The sequence below is a fragment of the Lepidochelys kempii genome, chromosome 1 (genome assembly GCF_965140285.1).
Source record: "Lepidochelys kempii isolate rLepKem1 chromosome 1, rLepKem1.hap1, whole genome shotgun sequence".
Taxonomy (NCBI): Eukaryota; Metazoa; Chordata; order Testudines; family Cheloniidae; genus Lepidochelys; species Lepidochelys kempii.
Genome location: NC_136380.1, coordinates 12,680,071 through 12,702,391, shown reverse-complemented (window position 1 = coordinate 12,702,391; position 22,321 = coordinate 12,680,071). Strand labels below are relative to the sequence as shown.

The following is a 22,321-nucleotide window of genomic DNA, read 5'->3' as shown; positions in this document are numbered from 1 at the left end:
CTCAGGCTGGTGTGGGCATTTCCCTTGTGACGTGGCCTGGCGTGTCTGGGTAGCACTGCCCTCTGCTGGGTGGAATCAGAACCGCTCAACTGTGTGTCACAGGCCCAGAGATCGCCTGAGCTACCGTGGCAGGGGGCTGGCGTTCCTTCCTGGCCCTGCGCTCAATAACGCCTTTCTGTGCCATTTTGCCAATCAATGCTGGTAGGATAATTACTGCAGGGGCCCTTACGCCCCATCAGCTTGAGCACACAAGGGGACTTGCTCACGTTCTTGCTGCCATTGCATGAGGCCTGTGTCAGGAACTGCCCCAGTAACCCTATTTACCAGGGCACAGTGAAATAAAGCAAACAGCCAGAGCCTAGGTCATTGGGCCACTCCAGTCCCTCACTTCCTAGACTATAAGGAGCTGGATTCTGGGGCTGCTGAGCTCTGGCCTGTAGCCTGGCAGCTGCCAGGCTGAGATGAATAGGCCGTCACTTGGAGTTAATTTTAATAATTCAGGGTGCGTCCGTAGCACCTTTATTAGCTGATCTCACAGCACTTTGCCCGCATTCAGCCTTGCCCCACGAGGGAGGTGCATCATGAATGCCATTTCACAGAGCGGAAATGGAAGCACAGAGGCTAAGATAACGGTCAGGCAGCGGCACCAGGAACGCTGATTCCCGTCCCCTGAGCTAACCGCTCAACAGCACTCCTGCCGATTACATTTCACAGGGACCAGCATTTTGCACAGAGAGTTCTAGGGTTCCCTGGGGAGTCACTGTGGAGCCCCTGCACCAGATGTCTGCGCTGTGAAGGCTGGCCCTGCCCCAGATCCCAGTCCAGCTGGGGATGAGCAGAGAGGAGCACCTAGTCTCTCCACGCCCCCAAGAGCCTGGGCGGTAAATCCTTCCCTTCCTGCCCACTGTCCTGAATGGAAGAACGGGACGCCTTTGGAGATGGGACTGTGCAGGCTGCTGCAGAGGCCACGTGCTGCTACTCGAGGGCTGCAGCTGGAGTTCAGGAATAGATGACAGGGCTAGGGAGCAGCCTGGGTGCATGGTCCCTGTGAGCCTGCGCTGCACATCGGCCACTGCCCAAAGGGAATCTGGGACTAAGGAGCCGGGCTGAGGAGCCATCGAGGTGGTTTGTGACTGATGGAGGCCACTGGGATTATTCCACACCCCGTGGAGTGTTTTCTGCCATGGCCCTGGGGTTCTGTCCATGCTGATCAAGGCACTGGGCTAGATCTGGGCAGGGGAGAGATACCTGCCCCCCCAAAGGGTGTAAGTTTGCAGAAAGGGGAGACCCCCCCCCAACATGCATCTCTCACCACATCCTGAGATGAAGAAAAAAGTCTCCAACTCTGGTAAGTAGCCTATAAATGTAGGCCCATAGTGGCATGGGCAGGGCCTCCAGGCTCTCAGCATCCATAACCACCTAGGAGTTCACCTTTGTAGCTATGCTGTACAACACAGGCACTCCTGCATCTGAGCTAACAGAGAATCACCATGAGCCCCTAGCAGTCCAGGGCTTTTGACACACACCGTTGAGCAGTTCCAATCCCATCCACTAGAGGGCTTCAGTGGATTGTTGCAATACTGTTTACTATGGAGCTTGGTATGTGTCTCTGATAATATGCTATGTGGCATCTGGCAAAGAAATAAAAAGACCCTTTTCAGCTGGCCTGTATCCTTCTGTATAAGCCCTTTAAAATGGAGATGTTCTCTTGGCTACGTATATTCTCCTTCCTTACTGTAACAGCTTGGTGCAGCCTTTAAAAACAGTCACTGATTTTAGCCACCGGTTCCTCTTGTGCTGTGGAAAGAAAAAAAGCCCCGGTTGGCTGCTCGAAAGGGAAGACCTCAATTTCAGGCAAATTCACCCTAGAGAAAACAATTAGGGGAAATAATGACACTTCTGCTCCCAGGACACATCCCCAGGAACGAAGGATCATCACAAGCCTGCAATCTGCCACTCCAAGGGCTCAACACATTTCTTCCACCTGCCTTCTCTAACACACACAGAGCAGCATGTACGCTAAAAAAACCCCAACCCCTACCAAAACACGGCACTCCACCATATACTTCTCTGTCCGTGGGGAGAGAGTACAAACAACATGACTGATGTTACTCATGTCGCTTTATGCCCTACTGGAAGGTGCTTAGATACTACGATGATGAGGACAGCAAAAGCACCTATCGAGAACAGAATAATGTGTCTTAGAGAGGGATTAAAAGGAGCTGAGCAGCCTGGTCCTTTTTCTCACCAGAGATGTTACGACCAACTGTAATGGGCAGCACTGAGTAAGGCATGTGAAGAAGACTGGGGGAAAGATGGACAAGAGGGACGTTGCCAAGTCTAGCAATTTGATTGCAAGTCTTGCGCTAGTTGGTGTTTTTCTTAAAGCCCCAGCTCCTGGAGTCATGTGAATACGTGAGCATCACGACTTTCACTAGCATAAAAAGGGCATTTCTAGCTCCAACAGTGGCATAGCAGAGCTTGAAAATGTGAACTCTAAATGCCCCAATGCCAGCAGACAAACAAAAGGAATCCATTATTATTTTTAAACTGGCATGATTCTTTAAGCTGAGCTCATTAATTTTGGGGGCCTGACTCATGATTTTGGGTGGCTCGGTAACAAAGGAAGCCTAGGAGCAGCAGTGGCTGGGCAGCGTGTGGGTGCTAACACACCAAGGCAGATGCGTGTGGAACATGCATGGTGGTATTTGCCTCCCCACCTCTTCCCCAGTGCCAAACACGGCTAGAAATACTCTGGCACATCCAGTTAAGAGAGACCCCGGGACTCCCAGAGCTGCCCTTTACACACAGGGCAGTCTATCTGAGCGTACAGTGTGTCTGTTTAGCCTGTAAGCGCTCTAGGGCGGAGACACTTTCTTTCTCTGTGTTCCCATCACCAAGCACCCTTATGGGGGCTTAAATAACAGCAGCTGCTCAGATGATTGGCTACATAGCACAAGACACTCTTGCTTTGCAGATTTGACCCAGAATTTTCCTGTGATGAAATATTAACTGTCTCCCTCCAGAAAATGTCCCAGCAAAGAAACTGACGAGAGTCTGTAGATACGCTACACTTGTATCAGTCATGGTATTGCCAACCCTGAGCACTCAAAATTCATGAGTCTGGACCCCCCAAAATCATGGTTGGTTTAAAGAAAATAAGTAAGTGTGAGGTTCTCTCTCTCTCTTTTTTTTTTTTAAACCTTCTGGCTTCTGAGCCTTTAGATTGCACACACTTCACATTTTCATGTTTTCCTTTGCAACCACGAGGACTAGAAATTAGTGTTCAATTAAAAAAATCAGAGGTTCTTATTTAATCACTTGATTCCAGGATCTGGGGCTTTGAGAAGAATCACCCAAACTTCTGCAACTTGCAGTTAAAGTCATGAGAATTGGCAACGTTGCCATTAGGATGAATTTACTGAGCAGGCCTCGTTAATACCTCACGACTCACTTCGCCATTCCTCAGAGGGAAGCTCCACTAGGCTCTTACAATTCTTTCCACATCTCCACAAACACCACAGCTTCTCTTGGCTACGCCCTCCCCAGTACCAAACAAAACACAGTTTTCCTCCGGGCGGGGCAAGGGGTGAAGGAAGGGGTGCTTCCAGCCCTGACAGATTCCTCTCTCAATTCTCATTTATTATTTCTCAGATCTCTGTTGTTTCCTGTCTTAAGTCCAGAATCTGATTCACTCATTTATATTCTTTTCTGTGCTTCTCTGCTCAGCTGCACGTATGATCTCTCTCATACTCTCTCTCTCTCTCGTCTTCATGCTGCTTCTCCTTGAACACCTGCAATTATTTCTGCCTTGCTGGAGTGGAAGAGTACTGGAATTTAAAAAAAAAAAAAAGGACTATGACACTGTACATCAGCCAAAGAAAACAAAATTAGAGGCAGGGGTCCGGCAGCTGAGCTCTTTTAAAGCTGTGGAGTGAGACCAGGCTGGCTGACTAGCCATGTCTCTCCACCTTCAATGCCTTTCTTTCAGGTCAATACTTTGTTGGAGAAAAACACAGTTCTCACTCTCTGGTTGGGTGCAGTAAATCAGATCCACGTTATTACCTCAAGCAATTGCACAGAGGGAGAGAATGCACGAGGACACAGGGTCCCCCCCCCCCCCCCGGCAGGTCTCTCAAAGAAACAATTACAGCAAGTATTTATACCTTTATTACAGACAATAATAAGCAACAACTCCATATTCTTTATACATATTCCTTCATGATATCTTATTTTTCTTACCATTTCTCTTATAGTCCGCATTCTATTCTTATCTAATACAAGGTCACAACAGCCTCTTTCACAGTTGTTTTCCACTCGCTTTGCACTATCCCCGCTTCTACAAATCTCGCGTTATTAAAGCTAGAGTTAGCCTGACTCCTGCTCAATACAGAGACCTGCATCCAAATTCTCTTTATCTACTTCCACACTTTGATCTGGCTTTTCCCCGTTGAACATAGTGGGCTCACCAGCTCTGTGGCTTTTGGCGTTCGTCCCAATTCACCACCTGCCACCAGACCATTTTTCATTCGGTTTGTAAATTTCATCTCTGATTGTTCCCCCTGCCCCCCGCAGCCACAGCGACACAGACCGCTCAGAGAAGCGTAGAGTTCTGCAGCGGACAGGAGCCATGGCCAGACACATTTCCTGTCCTCCCTGTGGGATTCCATGGGCTGAAAACCCCTCAGCACAGGGGACTGATCCTTCCCAGCTACTGCCACAGGTAGCCTCCTCTGGATATCCACATGCGACAGAACCGAGCAGCAGTGAGGGGGCCATCCTGACATTAAAGCCGAAAAAGCTTTGGGTTTGGCCCTGTGCTAGATCTACGCTCCCCTTCTCACTGGTTCTCCACCCAGCAATTAATAAGATCATGGCATAAGGTCCAATCTGATTGTGTCACCTCTGGCTTCCTTCCTGTAAAATCTCTCCCCCCCCTCCCCCCATGCACTCTGGCACTTCTCATGCACAAAACCCTATGGTGGGAGCCTGCAGACGTTATTCTGAGCCCTACACACAGGATCACAAGAACGAACAGTGCCCAGAACAGCTGACGCTGGTTATGCAAGGGTGCTTTTGTTTTCTGCGTTCCTGCACCTTTAAACGTCTAAGAGCCCTCCCTAGGTGCAGACACAGCCTCGGTTGTTCTGAGTTGCTGCAGCCTGCGACAGATGAGACACAGGCCATGTCTACGCTACAGGGACTAGCCCAGCCTAGCTATGGTGCTGGAGTGATGCTGGGAGTAGCTGCAGCCTATGCCAGCTGAAGGGGTTTTAAGCTGGATATAGGAACACCACCTCCCCGAGTGACACTAGCTAGGCCAACGCAAGCATTCTTCCATCGACCTCATTGTGTCGACACCGCGGGTCAGGGCGGCACTGCTGTGGCATTCAGGTGTTTGGATTTTTCATACCCCTGAGTGCTGTAGCTACGTCCACCTAAATGTTAAGTGTAGCCCAGCCCCCCCCCCCCCCCACCGTGCTCTCCCCTAGAGAAAGGCCTTTTGTTCTTCCCTGTGGTCATCTAAAATAAGTGCCAGCTTGAGTGAAAGCAAAGGGCTGCTCTGTGCGTAAACACATTACGTTCTCCTTTCCCCCTGGGTTCGGGGAACCGAGCGCATTTCAGTCGAGCAGCTTCAGCTCTCGGTGACACTTGTACAAATCCAAGCCAACCCCATTGAAGGCGCTGGTGTTTTTCCAGATGTTACACTGCTCTGATGCTGGCTCTGTGTTTCCTACGATAGTGTTATACTGGCGGGTGCTCAGGGTACAAATCACAGACTTCCCTACAGCCAATAGGAGTGTCTACACTAAACCTGGGTCAACAGGACCCAGGCTTGTGGACTTGGTATTTCCAAGCCATGCCTGAGCGTCCACGTTGAATTGTAAACCTGGGTTTACAGTTGCGGGACCAGGTCTGACAGTCAAGCTAACGGGTTCATGCTGCACTACCCAGACCTACTGACTCAGGGCTGCAGCTTGACCTGCGTCCAGGTTACAAAATGACAGGGCATGGACACAAGTCACAGGGGACTCCCGCTCTGACCCACCCCCATAGCAGGGTCCTAGGCGCCAGGTCCAGAGTGCTTGCTGACCCAAGCCAGACTGGGGTGGGTGGGTGGGTGGGGTGTGTGTACGGAAGCGGGGCTTGGGCTCAAACCTGAGTCAGAGTCTGGGCTTAGAGTGCAGTGTAGACACAACATGTGCAATCAAAACTCCTTATGTAGTAAAAATAAATAGCTGTGGGGCTCTCACCCCCTGTGCTGTTCTGAGGGATTTCCCTAGTTGCAAATGCAGGGGTCGGGCTATTGAGTTATAGGTTGGAAGCTGGAAGCCAAGAGGAGCTTTGAGTCCTGAGGGAAAGGAGAAGGCCAGGGCTTGTTGGGAACAGAGCTCACTAGAAGGTGCCCTTTGTTGTTTCTACTGTGTTCAGGGAAACAGGACTTTAGCTACATGCTTTGTAAGCTGAGTGGAACGCTGCCAAGCCACTTGTTATTTTTTGATCATTTCAGCAGATATGGATGTTTATTTTTAAGCATCTTTAAAGATTTTTATCATTTAAATTTTCACAATTGATGATGACCTGTTCTGTTCGCTCCCTCTGGGGCACCCGGCCCTGGCCACTGTGGGAAGACAGGGAACTGGGCTAGATGGACCTTCGGTCTGACGCAGTAGGGCTGTTCTTCTGTTCAGTTACCAGAAGTAGGGGTGGGCAGATCAGAATTATTTAACGACAGCACATGCTGAGAATCAAAAAGTTAAAGCTTTGTAAGTGGTAACATGCGCACACTGTCAACATCACCTGTCAAAATATTCAAAGTAACTAGCCTTAAATCAAACTAATAATGTCTCAATCAGCATTTTCCTTACTTGGCCGAGCTGTAAATTTCTATTATAAAATCAACGGAAATATTTTTGGTGGGTTTGTGGGTGTGGGGAGGATGAAATCGACATTTATCGACATTTACTGATAAAATCTAATCCTTCAAGATCATGCTCAAGACATATCTGACTCATATCATGGATAACACACTGATAGTCACATTGAGGACTCCTAGGAGAAACAACCTGCAAGGCCCTGACTTTTGGCTAACTGCTCAGCTCAGAAAAGCACTGGATTGGTCGAGTGGCCACTGCTGCAGTACATGCTGACTCAATCCTGCTACAGGGAGGCGAATCACTGAACGATTGGGGGGTAGGAAATTATTTGGGGAATGTTTCTAGAACGTTGCTCGACAACCCCACCACCAAGAGAGGTTTCCAAAGGCACCGATGCCAGAGGTGCCCAGTGGCAGCCAAGGGAGTTAGGAGCCTGGCATTGGTGCCTGCGCAATTCTCTCCCTCCCCCCTCCCCCGAGCATGGCACCCATTCACAGCCCCATCTATGCATTGGGAGAGGTGGAGCCAGGCATTAACGTTTGTGAAAAATGCACCGTCGCCAGCCCTGGAGAGGAGGTTTTCTGTCCTCTGCATGGGGGTGCAGCTCAGACTGGGGTACGCCAAGCTCCCACCCCATCTCACCAGCAGGTCTTACCTGGAACCTCCTCAGTGAGGAAGAGGCTAATTAAGACTTTGTGGCTCAGCCCCTCTGCTGGGACTTCCCCCACAGCCTCCCATCAGTGTCAGTTGGGGTTTGGGTGAGGTGAAGATCCAGTGACTGGGAACTGGAGCATGACACAGGCAGGAAGGATGGCTGTGCCATTAAGGCACTGGCCTGGGACTCAGGAGTCGTGGGTTCAGTGCTCCACTCTGCCACAGACTCCCTGTGTGAGCTTGAGGAAGTCGCTTGTGGAGCTGAGGGCCAAAGAGACTATCTGTAAAATGGGGATAATGGTCTTTCCCTTGTCTGTGGAGGGTTGCTGTAGCATAGTATCTTTCTGTGTCTGAGGGCTGTGACACGGGCAGGTCAGCAGTGCGAGTAGAACTTACCTCTTTTGCAGGCTTGTAAATTATGCATCCTGCTGCTGCATCCTCAGCTTGTTGCATTTCATTCAGTATAAAGATTGCACAAGGCTCGGGAACCTCACCTGGACTCAGGAGACCTGGGTTCTATTCCCAGCATTCCCCCGACCTGCTGAGACCTCAGGAAGCCACCTCACCCGGTACTTAGGGCCCAGTCACTGCACTGGCTGAACACTTCCCCAATTACTAACACACAGACCTCCTCCCTGCACCCCTCCCATGGTGGCATGCTATTATCCCCATTGTACAGATGAGAATGGAGGCCCAGAAAGGCTAAGTAACTTGCCCAGGCTCAGACCCAGGGGGCTGTGGCAGATCAGGAACTGAACTCAGCTCTCTAGAAGTCCAGTCCACAACCTTCACCATAAAGCCTCCCAGACAGCCCCCTCTCCATGGCTGTTTCCTTTATCTTGTCTATTTAGACTGAATTCTTGGACGGCAGAGGGAGATGGACTGCACCTCACACTGGGTTTGTGCAGATCCTAGCACAACATGGCCCAGATCTCAGTGGGGGCCCCTTGGCACTTACTACTGTTATGCTGCACAGCGTTAATAGTGGTCACCAGTCACAGATCTGGTAAAAATCAATGGGTATATTAAGCTCTCTTCATTTAGGCTAAATGAGGGGGCAATTAAATACCCCTTTGTCTAGTGATAGCTGAAATAATAGAAGCCACTGTCTAAGGCAGTTCCAGCGGTGAATGGAAGCTAAAACATGTGGACTGAGTGCAAAGGCAGGAGCTGGGATGTTGATTGCTTGCAGTTGTGTGTCAGGGCAGCAAGCCAGCACAGCAGTGGGGAGCGTGGCCCAGAGAAGATGCAGAGAGCGAGCTTCTTGAAGCACATGATTCATGGAACAAGCAGGCTTGAAAATTGAGAGTGATGAAAGTGCCCGACGGTGTTTGATCCTACTGTGTTCAGGGAAACAGGACTTTGGCCATTCTTTGTTTACAAACGGGATCAGCCCAACAAAAGACCTGACTTGTATCATCAATTTTTGCTCCTGCCAGAAACCACCCAGCAAGGCACCAAATATTGGCGAATTGCTTGGGCAAAAAGGGAAAAGACAAAGTTGAGCTGAGGATTAATACAACAGGATCTCATGCAAGAGAGGAACAAGGCCCAACAGACTGATAACTGAGCATCTCTGTACAGACAGCCTTGTAAATTAAATGGCTATGACATTCTATGACTAAAGATTCAGATCAGCTGGAGCTAACTTTACACACCCTGTCTGATCAAAAACTATTTATCTGAACGTAAAGCAGCAGCATCCCATTATAAAATGCCAAGATCAAATCAATGCAGTGTTGTAGCTGTGTTGGACTTTGGATATTAGAGAGACAAGATGGGTGAGGAAGACAAGCTTTTGAATTTACACGGAAAAATTCTGTAGCTCGAAAGCTTATCTCTTTCGACAACAGAGGCTGGGCCAATAAAAGATATTACCTTTCCCAGCTCGTCTCCCTAAGATCAAATCTACATTTCTATCAATCGTCCTTCACTAGCTCAGATAAGCGATTGTAAGTTCTGTCCACAGTTAGCGTTAGAAATGTTTATTATTTCCAATGATACCATATTATCACCTGAATATTCTGGAGCCAGAGAAACCCTGCCACCACTGTGGCATTGATTGACGTTACAGATTATGCAGAAGGAAAATAGATGGAGTGCTTTAGGTGCTTTAATTAGCGGTAACTTTAATCAAGCGACTGACACATGCCAGCAGCTGTTGCTGTTCCAGCCCATCTCTCTGGGTAGCTGACAATGAGAGCTTTCAACTAGTTTCATTTATATGCAAAGCCTGGAAAACAGGTGGCAATGCTGGAAGAGTCTAGTTTGGAACCTGAAATGGCATCCAGCAATTCCAAAAATACTTTGCCCTTATAATGATGAGAGGGAAGAGGCTCCTGCCTTGAGTAAAGTCAGAATCAACACAATATTGTTACATAGGCAGCATAGGATTCGCTGTATTGGATCCAACCACTGGCCCATGACATCCACTCTCCTGTCTGATGCTTCAGAGTAAAGTGAAATTATTCACAGCAATATTTTGTTTGTAGTTTGCTGCAATTTTATTTACTGAGCCTTCTGGACTCTGACCAACAGGCCAAGGTAGGGGATTTGAGTTCTCCAATATATTAACCTGCACAACTCTTAAGCGTTTCTCTTGATCATAAAATTATCCAGCCCCCTTTTAAAATCCAGCTCCAGGATCTGACTTGCATGAGCTCCTAGGGTAGTGAATGCCCCATATAGACTACATGTAACATGTGGGGAAGGAGAAGAAAAATTGTTCCTCACTCTCTCTCATGGAAGATTTCTTTTTAATGTGGAATAACAGGCCAGAAGCTATGGTTTAAAACAAAATGGCACAGGAGGGAGTTGAATGATTCACATCCTGGACAGGTGTGTCCCATCCAGCCTAACACTGAACTTCAAATCGATGCTTTGATCTGCCAGGCTCCTGTGGTCTTAGCCAGGCAGTATGTACTTGTATTTGCCACTTCTAGTGCTGCAATGGCAGCCATCAGCCCGCAGGTGGCACTGTGAAGATGGCGTATCAAAACCCTTCCCCCAGCCGACGTCCCTGATACAGGCTCAAGCTGCAGCAGGGTGGCCTGTAACCCAGAGTCCAGTCCCCAAAGGGAGAGACTGTTGGCAGCAGGGAGGTTGCATGTGTCTTAAAATTCCTTTCAGAGCAGCAGCCGTGTTAGTCTATATCCGCAAAAAGAACAGGAGTAAGGTGCCACGAGTACTCCTGTTCTCTTTTTAAAATCCCTTCAGGTTGTCCATGGGGTTAGACCATTAGCACTGTACACACACCTGGCTCTGTGGATTAAACTAGGTGGCACGCGTCTAAGATCAAATACACAAGCCTCAACCCAGCATCCTCCTGCCGAGTTGTTTCCCTGTGGAGTTTAGTGTGGGTGAAATGGGCCACGCGGGATTGTATTTGCCTGCCAAAGTGGTGCAGGGATGGAAGCTCCACTCACCGATAAGGGCAGTTAGCGGTCAATGGGGGGAGCACCCAGCAGATAACACCAAACGTTTTGTGGTGTGGATACAGGTCCACTAGGACCCACAGAAAGAATGGCTCCTTTCAGACAGACCATGGAGCAGGCACCAGTTACTAACAGCTGCTGATCAGCATAGGCTTAAGCCTTGGCCCGGAAATCAGCGCCCCAAGAATGCTACTCCCCCTTCTCCCCTTGTTTTGTCTATTTTAAACATTTTAAATCAAATAAAGCCCTAACTCTGGGGACAGGTTTTATCGTACAGCACAAGCTGAATGCGAGCGCACTGCTTTCAACTTGCCCACATTTCATTTACTGAGGCCTGACCGTCTATTGGTGAATCTGTTACCTAGGGTGACCAGACAGCAAGTGTGAAAAATCGGGACGGGGGTGGAGGGGGGGGTAACAGGAGCCTATATAAGAAAGACCCAAAAATCAGGACTGTTCCTATAAAATCGGGACATCTGGTCACCGTACTGTCACAACAGCCACTTACAGCTGTGCCTGCATCTTGGAGTAAAGTGGGCCCAGTGGGGACGTAGGTTATTAGATTTATGTTATAACACCTAGAGGCTCTAGTGGTGACCAGTGTTCCATTGCACTAATCCCTGTAAACACAACAGAAGACACAGTGTCCCTGCCCTGAAAGCCTTATAGCCTAAAAAGAAAACAAAGGACAGAAGGATTATGTGCCCCCTTTTACAGATGGGAAACAGAAGCAGTTCCTCATCTGTTCAGTGGGGATAATAGTGCTTTCCTACCTCAAAGGTTGTGAGGCCCTTCGATACTACAGGGACAGGGGCCAGATAAGTACTAGAGAGAGATTAAGGCCAGGTCTACATGATCGATTTACATTGCTGTAACTCCGCAGGGGTGAGAAAATCCACACCCCTGAGCAATGCAGTTATACTGGCCTAATGCCCAGTGTAGACAGCACTATGTTGACAGGAGGCTTCTCCCCATTGTGGGGGGGATTAAAGGCATCGACAGGAGAACCTCTCCCATTGGCATAGTGCTGTCTTCACCAGGGGTGAAAGTAACTTAAAGGACTTACCGGTACACCAGAGTCCTGAGTGGGGGCGTGGCCTCAACTGGAAGAGGCAGGGACTTCAAAGATTTAAAGGCCCTGGGGCTCCAGCTGGGAGCCCCAGGGCCTTTAAATCACACCCAGAGCTCCCAGCTGCAGAGACAGCTGGGAGCCCCGGGGCTCAGGGGCGATTTAAAGGGCCCAGGGCTCCAGCCACCACTACCACAGCGGAGCTCTGGGCTATTTAAATTGCTGCCCGAGCCTGGCTGCCTGAGCCCCAGGGTAGCAGCAGCAGGGCTCCAGCCATGATTTAAAGGGCCCAGGGCTCCCCGCAGTGGCCGGAGCCCTGCCACCACTACACCAGGGCTCCGGCAGCAGGGCTCGGAAGGCGATTTAAAGGGCCCAGGGCTCTGGCCGCTGCAGGTAGCCCTGGGCCCTTTAAATTGCCAACCTGGGGAAGCCATACCAGACTGGCTTACTTTCACCTCTGGCCTTCACTGAAGCGCTGCGGTGTTTTAAGTGTAGACATGCCCAAAGTCACTCGTCCAGAGTAACATACCTGGTTACATTTACTATTGCTAGTAACTCCAGTGTCTCCGAGCAACATGGGAGATTTGAGGTTACTGGGGGGGATCCTGAACTTTTGCATTTCCTGCCATCTGAGTGGTTACCATTGTAACTTTAATGTTATATTAATAAGATGTCAACTTTTTATTTAATAGAATCATAGAAACGTAGGACTGGAAGGTACCTCGACAGGTCATCTAGTCCAGGCCCCTGTGCTGAGGCAGGACTAAGTATTATCTAGACCATCCCTGACAGGGGTTTGTCTAACCTGTTCTTCAAAACCTCCAATGATGGAGATTCCACAAGCTCCCTGTGCAATTTATTCCAGTGCTTAACCACCCTGACAGTTAGGAAGTTTTTCCTAATGTCCAACCTAAACCTCCCTTGCTGCACTTTAAGCCCATTGCTTCTTGTCCTGTCCTCAGTGGATAAGAGAACAATTTATCACCCTCCTCTTTATAACAATCTTATATGTACTCGACAACTTGTTCCCCCTCAGGCTTCTCTTCTCCAGACTAAACAAACCCAGTTTTTTCAACCTTTCCTCATAGGTCATTTTTCCTAGACCTGTAATCTTTTTTGTTGCTCTCCTCTGGACTTTCTCCCAATTATTAATACATTTCAGTTACATACAAGAGGAAGGTAAATAGCCATACCTGCCTCTGGGCATGATTGTTGTGGAAAATGTACTACCATATGAACAGGTTTCAGAGTAGCAGCCGTGTTAGTCTGTATTCGCAAAAAGAACAGGAGAACTTGTGGCACCTTAGAGACTAGCCAATTTATTTGAGCATGAGCTTTCGTCCATGCATCCGATGAAGTGAGCTGTAGCTCATGAAAGCTTATGCTCAAATAAATTGGTTAGTCTCTAAGGTGCCTCTAGTACTCCTTTTCCTTTTACCATATGAACAGTTTCAGCTCCTAACTACCAGTAAATAGATCCCAAGCCAGTAGTATCTACTAGCTGTTTAGGCATCATTGTGAGTGGCCAAGAAAGACGACTGCTTATGCTAGGTATCTCCCCTCTGACCCAAACTATCCATTTTAAAACAGAAATAATGCACCCCTGCCCCACAGTAATGGCTCAAGCACGACAGCAGGAAGCCTGCTTTGAATATTTGTATTGCAGTAGTGCCTACAAGCCACAACCAGGGATTAGGGCCCTGGAGTGCTAAGCCCTGTACACACAAAGCACAGCCCCTCCCAATCATGCTTGGGCTCAATAGGGGAAAGCTTTATCTTGGCTACTTCTTTCAGCTGCAACACCTCTGTCTCCCATGTCCCCCCAAACCTACCACAGCATCTTTTAAGCAAGAGCGTCTTCCCAGCTCCTAGGCCATTATGCAAGGATACCACAGACCTACCTGAGCATCTAGACGGTCGCAGTCCATCGGAAACTAAGATTCAGGGCTTGTGACTGGCCTTTACTGCCGGCCATCCCGCCAAGCTGCCACACGCCAGACCACGGACCCGCTGGAGGCAGGAATTCCTCACTGTGAGACACATGCAGCTGTCCTAGAGGCCAGCAGGCCGAGCCAGAGCCCAGCCTGAGCTCAGGAACTACGATGCAAGAGCAGGGGAAAGTCAGAGGGGTTTAGAGGCCCCAGCCAAGGTCTTCTCCCTCTGCAGCCACAGGGAAAGCCGAACAGGAGATGCAGCAGGTCCCAGAAGGCAAAAGTTACAATGAGTTGGCCACTCAGCTCATTGCTCGCTGGGACATTAGCCCAGGGGCTACATTTCTGGATTAGAAATGGGGTGGCCATAGGACTTTGGCCATCCTGCCTAGGAGAAAGAGGAGGACTAGCAAGTCACTCTTTCTGGGGGCAGTGAAGGCACATAACAGGGCAATGAACATCCTCTGCAGACCCTGCCTCAGGAAATATGTTCACGTACGTTCTCTGCACAGCTGGGATCACCGAGCCCTAGAGAACAGGTCAACGTAACTCAGGCTGGAAGGGACCTCCCACAGCGACCGCACCCTAACTAGCACGAGCACAGCAAGAGTGCGGCTTTCAGAGCTCTCCCACTCCCTCCAATTACACCTGTTTTTAGAGCTCTCGGGTCTGAGCCCGTCTACAGTGCCACTCAGCGTTTCCTCATCCCCTGGCAACAGATGCGCTTATGGCTCATTGCCTGAGGGCATCCACTGATACTAGTTCCACTGCCTCGTGTACTGGGACGTGAAAGCTACTGTTAAGGAAAAGTTAGCACATGTGACTCCATTGTGGGGCCCACCACGGTCTAAAAGCAAGCACATCATGCACCAGGAAGAGCGTTCCTTAGATACTGCATTCCTGTGAAAACCCTCCCCCTTGTCTCCAGCCTGCCTTGACTCCCAGTTTCTGTTCTTTGTCTGTCCCTAACTCCCTATCTCCTGGCCTTTGATGTGAGGCCTCCCATCCTGATAATAGAAGTTACTGATGCATTTGTGTGCGTGACCTATCAGGTATAATTCGCAGCATTTGTGTGCGTGTCCTACCAGGTATAATTCGTAACACTACCAGGAAATCCAAAAGCTCATTTGTTGGAGAACCAGTTGATAAGACACGACATTTCATTGTGTGTTTTGGGACACTGAGTCAATGAGTTGATGTTAGGCCATGCATGGTTCACACATTGGTGCCCCTAAGTGCTTATGGAATTCTCCCGTATTTCTCCCTCCATGATCCTGGCTAGCGTTTCCCAGTCATTGCTACATATACCAGCACTTCAGCATTGGACTGTTTTTACCTCATTAGCAATTCCAACAACCACCATCTCTCTTCTTGATGAAGCAAAGCCTACCAGCAGAATCTTCACCAGCGGTCGTGGCTTCCTCTCCATTGTGCACATGCCCTCACCATACGAACTAGTTCCACCCTCTAGCTCTGGGATCTTAGAGGACAAATTGAACAGGAGGACAGGCAGTGCCAACGGACGGGGTTCAACACAGAGGCTGGCCACCAATGTACCTGCTTGTGGGACTGCTGTTTTTCTTTACAAGGATTTTAAAACCGAAAAGAGGAGATTACTGACTTCCAAGGTCAAGGTGGTCACCAGCTGCACGGGAAGGAGAGAAAAAGAACGACTGCTACAGCCAAGAGCTAACATTGCAAAGGCTGCTCTAGTTTGTGCCACAAGACATTAAAGTGATGCTCTCTGTGGAATTAAATTTTCAGAACAGGGCACAGTATCTTAGACTGGAGAGTATTTCATGGACACATTAAGCTTACTTTGGGGGAGAAGGTAGATAGAGCTATTTTCTTGTTCCAAGAGAAAAGAGATCCAAGCCTCCTGCTAAGTAAATAAATCAGAGTTCCTTCCTTCCCCCACCACGTTCTTAGAGAAAAGAGCCATCAAAGAGTTCCAATGAGACAGGTATTTATTTAGTTCAAGCGCTAAGGAGTTTTTGTTGTTTTATATTATCAAACAGAGCTGAGGTACCAGTGACATTCCAACATGAAGAAGAGAAGGAACCTTTTCCCCCCTTTTACAATTTCTTCAGCTACTTTGCATCAGACAAAAAGTGAGTAATGGACAGTTGCAGAATGTACTGTACATCATCAAGCCAGGGTGGGGAGGGGAAAAGAAACAAAGTGGAAATTTTTACCATTTTAAAACCGTATTTAAAACCAAGCCTGTTGTTATGGGTCAACTGGCAGCATGAATGGAGCAAAGAAAAGCTAGACAACTTGGAATGAGGAAGCACTGTACATACAATAAACATTCTGCTTCCATGTACGTTATCAGGGGACTTCCTTTCACTAGAAAATGGGGCAGTATTGGAACATGCGTTGAGAGTCATGGACCCTAGCACAATGTTATATATGACTGCAGTCAGTGGATGCAGGGACAAGTTGTTGCTAGTCAGAGGTACGCCCTGGTTTCAGTAGGAATCTACCACGACCAACTGAAAATGTTAAAAGCACGAGCTGTCCTGGTTTATGCAACCACAGGGTGTTTAACATGTTCAAGACAACTCCTCAAGGTCAGGTTCTAACCCTCATTTTCTGGCAAAAACAAGTCCTAATGGGCTGATTTCGCAAACCCTTACTCAGATGAGCAGCCCACAGCTTGCACAAGTAGCCCCATTAAAATAAGCAGGATGACTCAGCTGAGTAAGGATTACTTGCTTGAGTGACCATCTGACTTACCTAGGGCCTGGCTTGTCAAACGTTTCAAACTTAGAACTGCAGGGCAAAGAGCTGCTGTTCAAGCACCTTGTTTTAGTGTTTTCTTTATACTTTACTGGAGGCAAAAATGCTGCATTTGTTTACAGAAATCCAAACTATGAACCACCCAAATTACTTCAAGAATCCAAGCCAAAGAAAACTGAATATTAAAAGCAGCAAGATGGGGTCTTTGTTTTTTGCACAATAAAGGCGACTACAATACAGGAAAAATAGCCAGGTTTTCCTCCCCACATCAGCTTCTTTGAAATAAAGAATATGATCCTTCGTCATATTTCACTGTTTATTTCAAGACATGCCACGTCAAAAAAAATCGCCTTTAATATTGCATTATAAAAGCACTTTACATCTCATTTTTGCCTTTAATGTTAAGTTATTGGTATGCAGAGTTATTAGAAAACCAGGGCAGGTATTGATTTGACATTCAACTCCAGAATGCAGAATTCCACACTTTCTCTGCATATTGCCAGGTGACAGCAGTGGGGGAGGGGGACTATTCCCCCCAGGTTGGTTATTTTCAGTGGGGGAAGGGCAGAAGGGAAGGAGGGAGGAGTTTGAGTGTTTTCAATTCCATCCTTAGACTTTGTCAATTAAGTAGTGCTTGTAAGGCATTTTTTTCCTGCACTGTAACTCAGCAATACTCTTCCTGCAAACAATGTATTTACAATTGTGTTTATTAACTGACACAGCAATTTCACAAGGACTAGTAAAGATTACGAGGGTGCGCATCTAGTGTATTGGTTTCTGTGTGTTTCTTGGATAGCTACATCTTGCAACACCGGCAAAGCTCTACACAGATTCCTCAGCAAAACAAAAAATACTGAAAATAGTAAAAAAAAATTAAGCTGAGAAATAAATATAAAAGAAAAATGGTTAACTGTGGCTTAGTTAAATATAAAACTAAATTACTAGCTATTTAACCAAACTATACAGATCTAATGAAAAAACTAAACCAACTTGGAAGACCCAACATAAAAAATGCTAAAAATTAAAGGCATACGTCTGCATAATCATAAGTTTCTTTCCATCCTATTAAAATTCCCTTCTTTTTCACCTAGGGTCTTTCAAATCTACTTCTATAGACTCACAAGTAAATATCCCCCCTCCTCAATTTATTTAGGACCATGATAAGGAAACCCACGAGCTGATCCTCAATCCATCCAACCCATATTAACTGTAAATTATTGTAACATTTCTACTTGTTCCATCAAATGCTCTTTTGTCTTTCTACTAAATTTGGACGTGCCAATCCACTGACCAAATTGTTTTTAGTGCTGATGCTGAACTTTGTTTAAAACTTCCCTCTTTTTAAAAAATTGGTTTTCTCCCCAATAGCCAAAATGTCACGTTCCACTCTCTCGAGTAATAATTTACTTTATTGGAGTTCTACATAAAAGAAAAAAAATGCTTTTAAAACTAATTGTGTATCCAAGACATCTGTTTACTTGTCTCTAGCAAAAGTGTTTCGTTGGCATGTGTCCCTGCCCAAAAAAGCCATCTATCGATATCAGAAAGACATGTAATATTTCTGGGTCTGCTTTCTTGGAAATTTGTTCATATTGACTCTGCGAAGACTAAGACTCAGTAGCCTTTTTCAGCATCAAAACCCTGCTAAAGTTTCAGGTTTCCAAAATGTTTGGGACTTGAAAAAAAGATTCAGAGCATCTCAGCGTAGAGGATGATTATAGCTTTTTTGTTTATTTTATATTGAAAGGGCAGCATCTAACCCTAAAGGATACGCCAACTCTACCTTTCTTTTGACTGCTGTCTAGTCATTTCCAGTTTGATAGCGAAATCAAGTGGGTAAGATATAAGTGTTATTCTGCACATACCTCTTCAAGTCCAACTCAAAATTTACTCAATTTCCATCATTTCAAAGTGCAATATCATAACATTAAAAAAGGAACCAATATTAAGAAATTGTACCTATCTTTTTAAAGTTATAACTGGAATATGCTGGAATATTTTGGCTTTATTTTTTTTCTTATAAATAATGAAGACACTGACATTCTCTTGTGTGTGTGCTTGTGAAGCTAAGATCATCTCCACGAGACAGCCAGCAACGATGAATTGCAATACGTTATTACTGAAAGGGGACGGTTCAAGCCAATATTCACACCGCAGTCAATGAAGAGTAAAGGGAGGGGAAGCAGTGATGTTCTGGAGAAATGTAAGAGAAGCAACATGGTATTAGCAGGAACAACCTCCTTCACTGACCGGCTGCTCTTGAGGCTTTTCCAGTTTTATGTCAATCACTGGAAGAAGTAAGTTAAGGCAAACAAGTTGGAGCACTCCCCACCTTGGCCCTGCTGGGTCCAAAGCCAACCTTGCTCTGAATACAGGACCCAGCAATCCTCGTTCTGCCATATTTCTCTGCACTGCCTCTAGGTGGGGCTTTAGGCTGGCATTTTCAGAGAAGCCTAACACAGCTAGGCGCCAACTCCTACTGGTATTCAATGGGGCACTACCCTTGAAAATCCCAGCCTCATAAGTCAAGGTAGATTTCCTAGCCCCCTTTACTGATTTGAGATTCGTGCTAATTACCTAAGGGCGTGCCCAAGCCAGGCTTGGGGTGTCCCTGCCAAGCTCTTAGAAATGCAGTGCCCACCCCTGTAAGATCTTTCCCTTCCTGCTGTCTCCTAATCACCTCTTCCTGTTTCCAAGATATTCCGACAGCAGGAAATGAAAGGTACACAGGTTGAAGATCTAGGGCAGTCTCTAACCCACGGCTAAATTGAAAATGGCTTGTATGTCCAGTGTCTCAAACCACTAGGGCTAGAAACAAACACTATAACCAGTCTTTGCTTTCCAGTGGTAGAGAACAGCAGCTTTCAGCTGGGGGAGACATCCAAAAGTGGGTTACTGAGGGAGCAGCAACATGCACAGGCCAGTAGAGCCCAGCAAGAGCAGAGAGAAGCTTGCTCTCTTTTCCCTCCCTCAGCCCTGCTCTCACCAACTCACAGAGAGCAGCTCCTGCACGTCCCCTTCCCTGGTCACAGCTCCAGGGCAGCGAGGAAGGCCCAGTTCATCTCAGCCGTGCCCCCCCCCCCACCCTTCAGCAACCCCCTCCATGGCCCAAAGCTCACAATTGTTTCCATTTACAGAGGACTGAGGGCTATGGTGGACCCTGGGACAATTTTTCAACACTCTGTGGGTCAGGGTCTAGGGAAGACACAGCGACTGGTACAGAGTATTTGTCTCCTAGGCCTGACAAATTGTGAAGACTGGATTATAAATAGAAAGAGTTGTCCTGATTATCCTGCTGTTTTAGGAGCCATCATTTTGAAGCTAACACTGCAGCCGTATCTCCTCTGAAAGCAGGAACCCACATTTCTAATGGCATAAAGCCCAGGTGTCAAACACATGGCTTGCGGGGCAGAACCTACTTTCAGGACCCTTTCTTCCAGCTTGCAACCACCTCCACAGTTCAAAGGCATTCAACCTGCAGCTCCTGCACTTCAACTTCAACAGGGCTGGACCCATAAAGTGGGAGGAGCTTAAGAGAACTCATACCTGATTGGTCACAAGCATCTGCGCTCCTTCTCCTCACTCCCCTTCTCCCTGAGTGCCTACAAGGGCTGCTGTGTCCCAGCTTAAAGAGACTTCTTCCCAGCCTCTCGCTGCCACTGCAGAGCCCCATAGCAATGGGGTGAGGAGAGCAGATGCTTCTCTGCTCCCCCACCTCCAGCTTCCTGCTGTTCTAAGCATCCCCAGCCTCACAGAAAAGAGTGCCCATCCCACCACTGTCACTCCACCCCACAGCACCAGTACCAGGAGAGGGAGGGGGCAGGAGAGAAGAAGAGTGAAAGTGAGGAGGCTTAAGTGCCCAAAGGACTAGTGAAAGTTTAACGCCAGGTTCACAGAGTGAGAGATGGTGGTTTGGCTCTTGCCACAGAACGAATCTGACACCCCTAACAGAAGGCATTCCAATCACTCACAAGTGACTGTCCAGAAATTGGCGATTGTGTGTCAGAACTGCAGTGGGGGGAAGAGGAGGGTAATAAGATGAGATTTAAGGTTTAGCCTCTCAATGTACCAGGTTTAGAAGGGTGCCATGGCAATGTTACAGACTCAGTTAACTTTTGGCATTGGCCCTGGACTGGATCAGAAAAAGACAATCCCTTTTCATATCATACCCATCATGGGATTTAGGAGCACTGACCCTCCCACACTACCACACCATTTCTGGACGGCATTCCCAGGCGTTGAGAATGCCTTTGTGGGAAATAATCATGAATCCTTTCCCCCAGCTCTCTCACTGGTGTCACTGAGCAACTTGTGCTGCTTTCCAAAAACCTACCCCTTGCAAGGACAGCCAAAAGTGAAAAATGGCACATGGTCACTCAAACGCTCCCCTCTGACGCAGCCTCTAATAAATGACTCCCTTTGTGGTACTCTGATCCCCAAACCTGATACTCCATCATTACAGTGCACCCAGAGATCACAGGTGGAGCGCTGAACACTAACCCCAGTCACGCTGATTCATGTCAGCTTAGCACAAGTCTAAAATCCGTCTCTGCCCAGCTCGCTCAGGATGGCACGCAGTTCTTGCGGCTGGTAACACCAATTATCTATTCTTGGGGAGGAAGCTTTTCTTTCCAAGGGATGGAAGGAGATGGTCAGCAAGAAAAGAACAGAAGAGTCCTTTGTTACAGTTCTGTCTTGTAGCTTTGAGTCTCTAAATCCTCTCACAGTTAAGAGGAAGCTGTTTGAGAAAGATGCTTAAAACTACAGCTCTGCCAACACCATGCAGATGAGTTATGGAGCATGAAAGCCTGATGATTAGCCCAATTTCCTTGTACCCCCATGGTTCTGTAAACAGGCAGTGAGGGGAAAAAAAACAAAACAAAACTCGCCACTGGTCTTGACCTGCTTCTACAGCACAGGACACACACAGTGACAAGTTGTTTTGCTATCTGCACTCTGCAGAGAGCCCAACTGGAAGTGGCCTTATTGCTCTCCCATTTGGAGACTGGATATAACTCCCTGATGGAGGCAGGAGGAGTCACCACATGCAGGGACTGAGGATCCTGCATCCCAAGAAAGGGGAAAAAATTCCTAGGCAGGAGTTGTAGACCAAGCTGGATGAGCAAGCATCTCAGAGAGGTGATTAAGAAAAAGCAGAATGCCTACAGGGAATGGAAGAAGGGAGGGATCAGCAAGGAAAGCTACCTTATTGAGGTCAGAACATGTAGGGATAAAGTGAGACAGGCTAAAAGTCAAGTAGAGTTGGACCTTGTAAAGGGAATTAAAACCAATAGTAAAAGGTTCTACAGTCATATAAATAAGAAGAAAACAAAGAAAGAAGAAGTGGGACCGCTAAACACGGAGGATGGAGTGGAGGTCAAGGATAATCTAGGCATGGCCCAATATCTAAACAAATACTTTGCCTCAGTCTTTAATAAGACTAAAGAGGATCTTAGGGATAATGGTAGCATGACAAATGGGAATGAGGCTATGGAGGTAGACATTACCATATTTGAGGTAGAAGCGAAACTCAAACAGCTTATTGGGACTAAATCGGGGGGCCCAGATAATCTTCATCCAAGAATATTAAAGGAATTGGCACATGAAATTGCA

General features: G+C 47.4%; 1 protein-coding gene across 2 annotated transcripts in view; it reads right to left on the bottom strand.

The window, feature by feature from the left end:
- Positions 1-15,915: 15,915 nt before the first annotated feature.
- The window catches only part of RAB6A (RAB6A, member RAS oncogene family), a 99,410-nt gene continuing 93,004 nt past the window's right edge, over positions 15,916-22,321 (bottom strand). For both annotated transcript variants that reach the window (XM_073334607.2, XM_073334597.2), the window contains exon 8: positions 15,916-18,996. In XM_073334607.2, the coding sequence (XP_073190708.1) occupies positions 18,932-18,996 (65 nt within the window). In that variant the 3' untranslated portion in view covers positions 15,916-18,931. The remainder of the gene's footprint in view (positions 18,997-22,321) is intronic.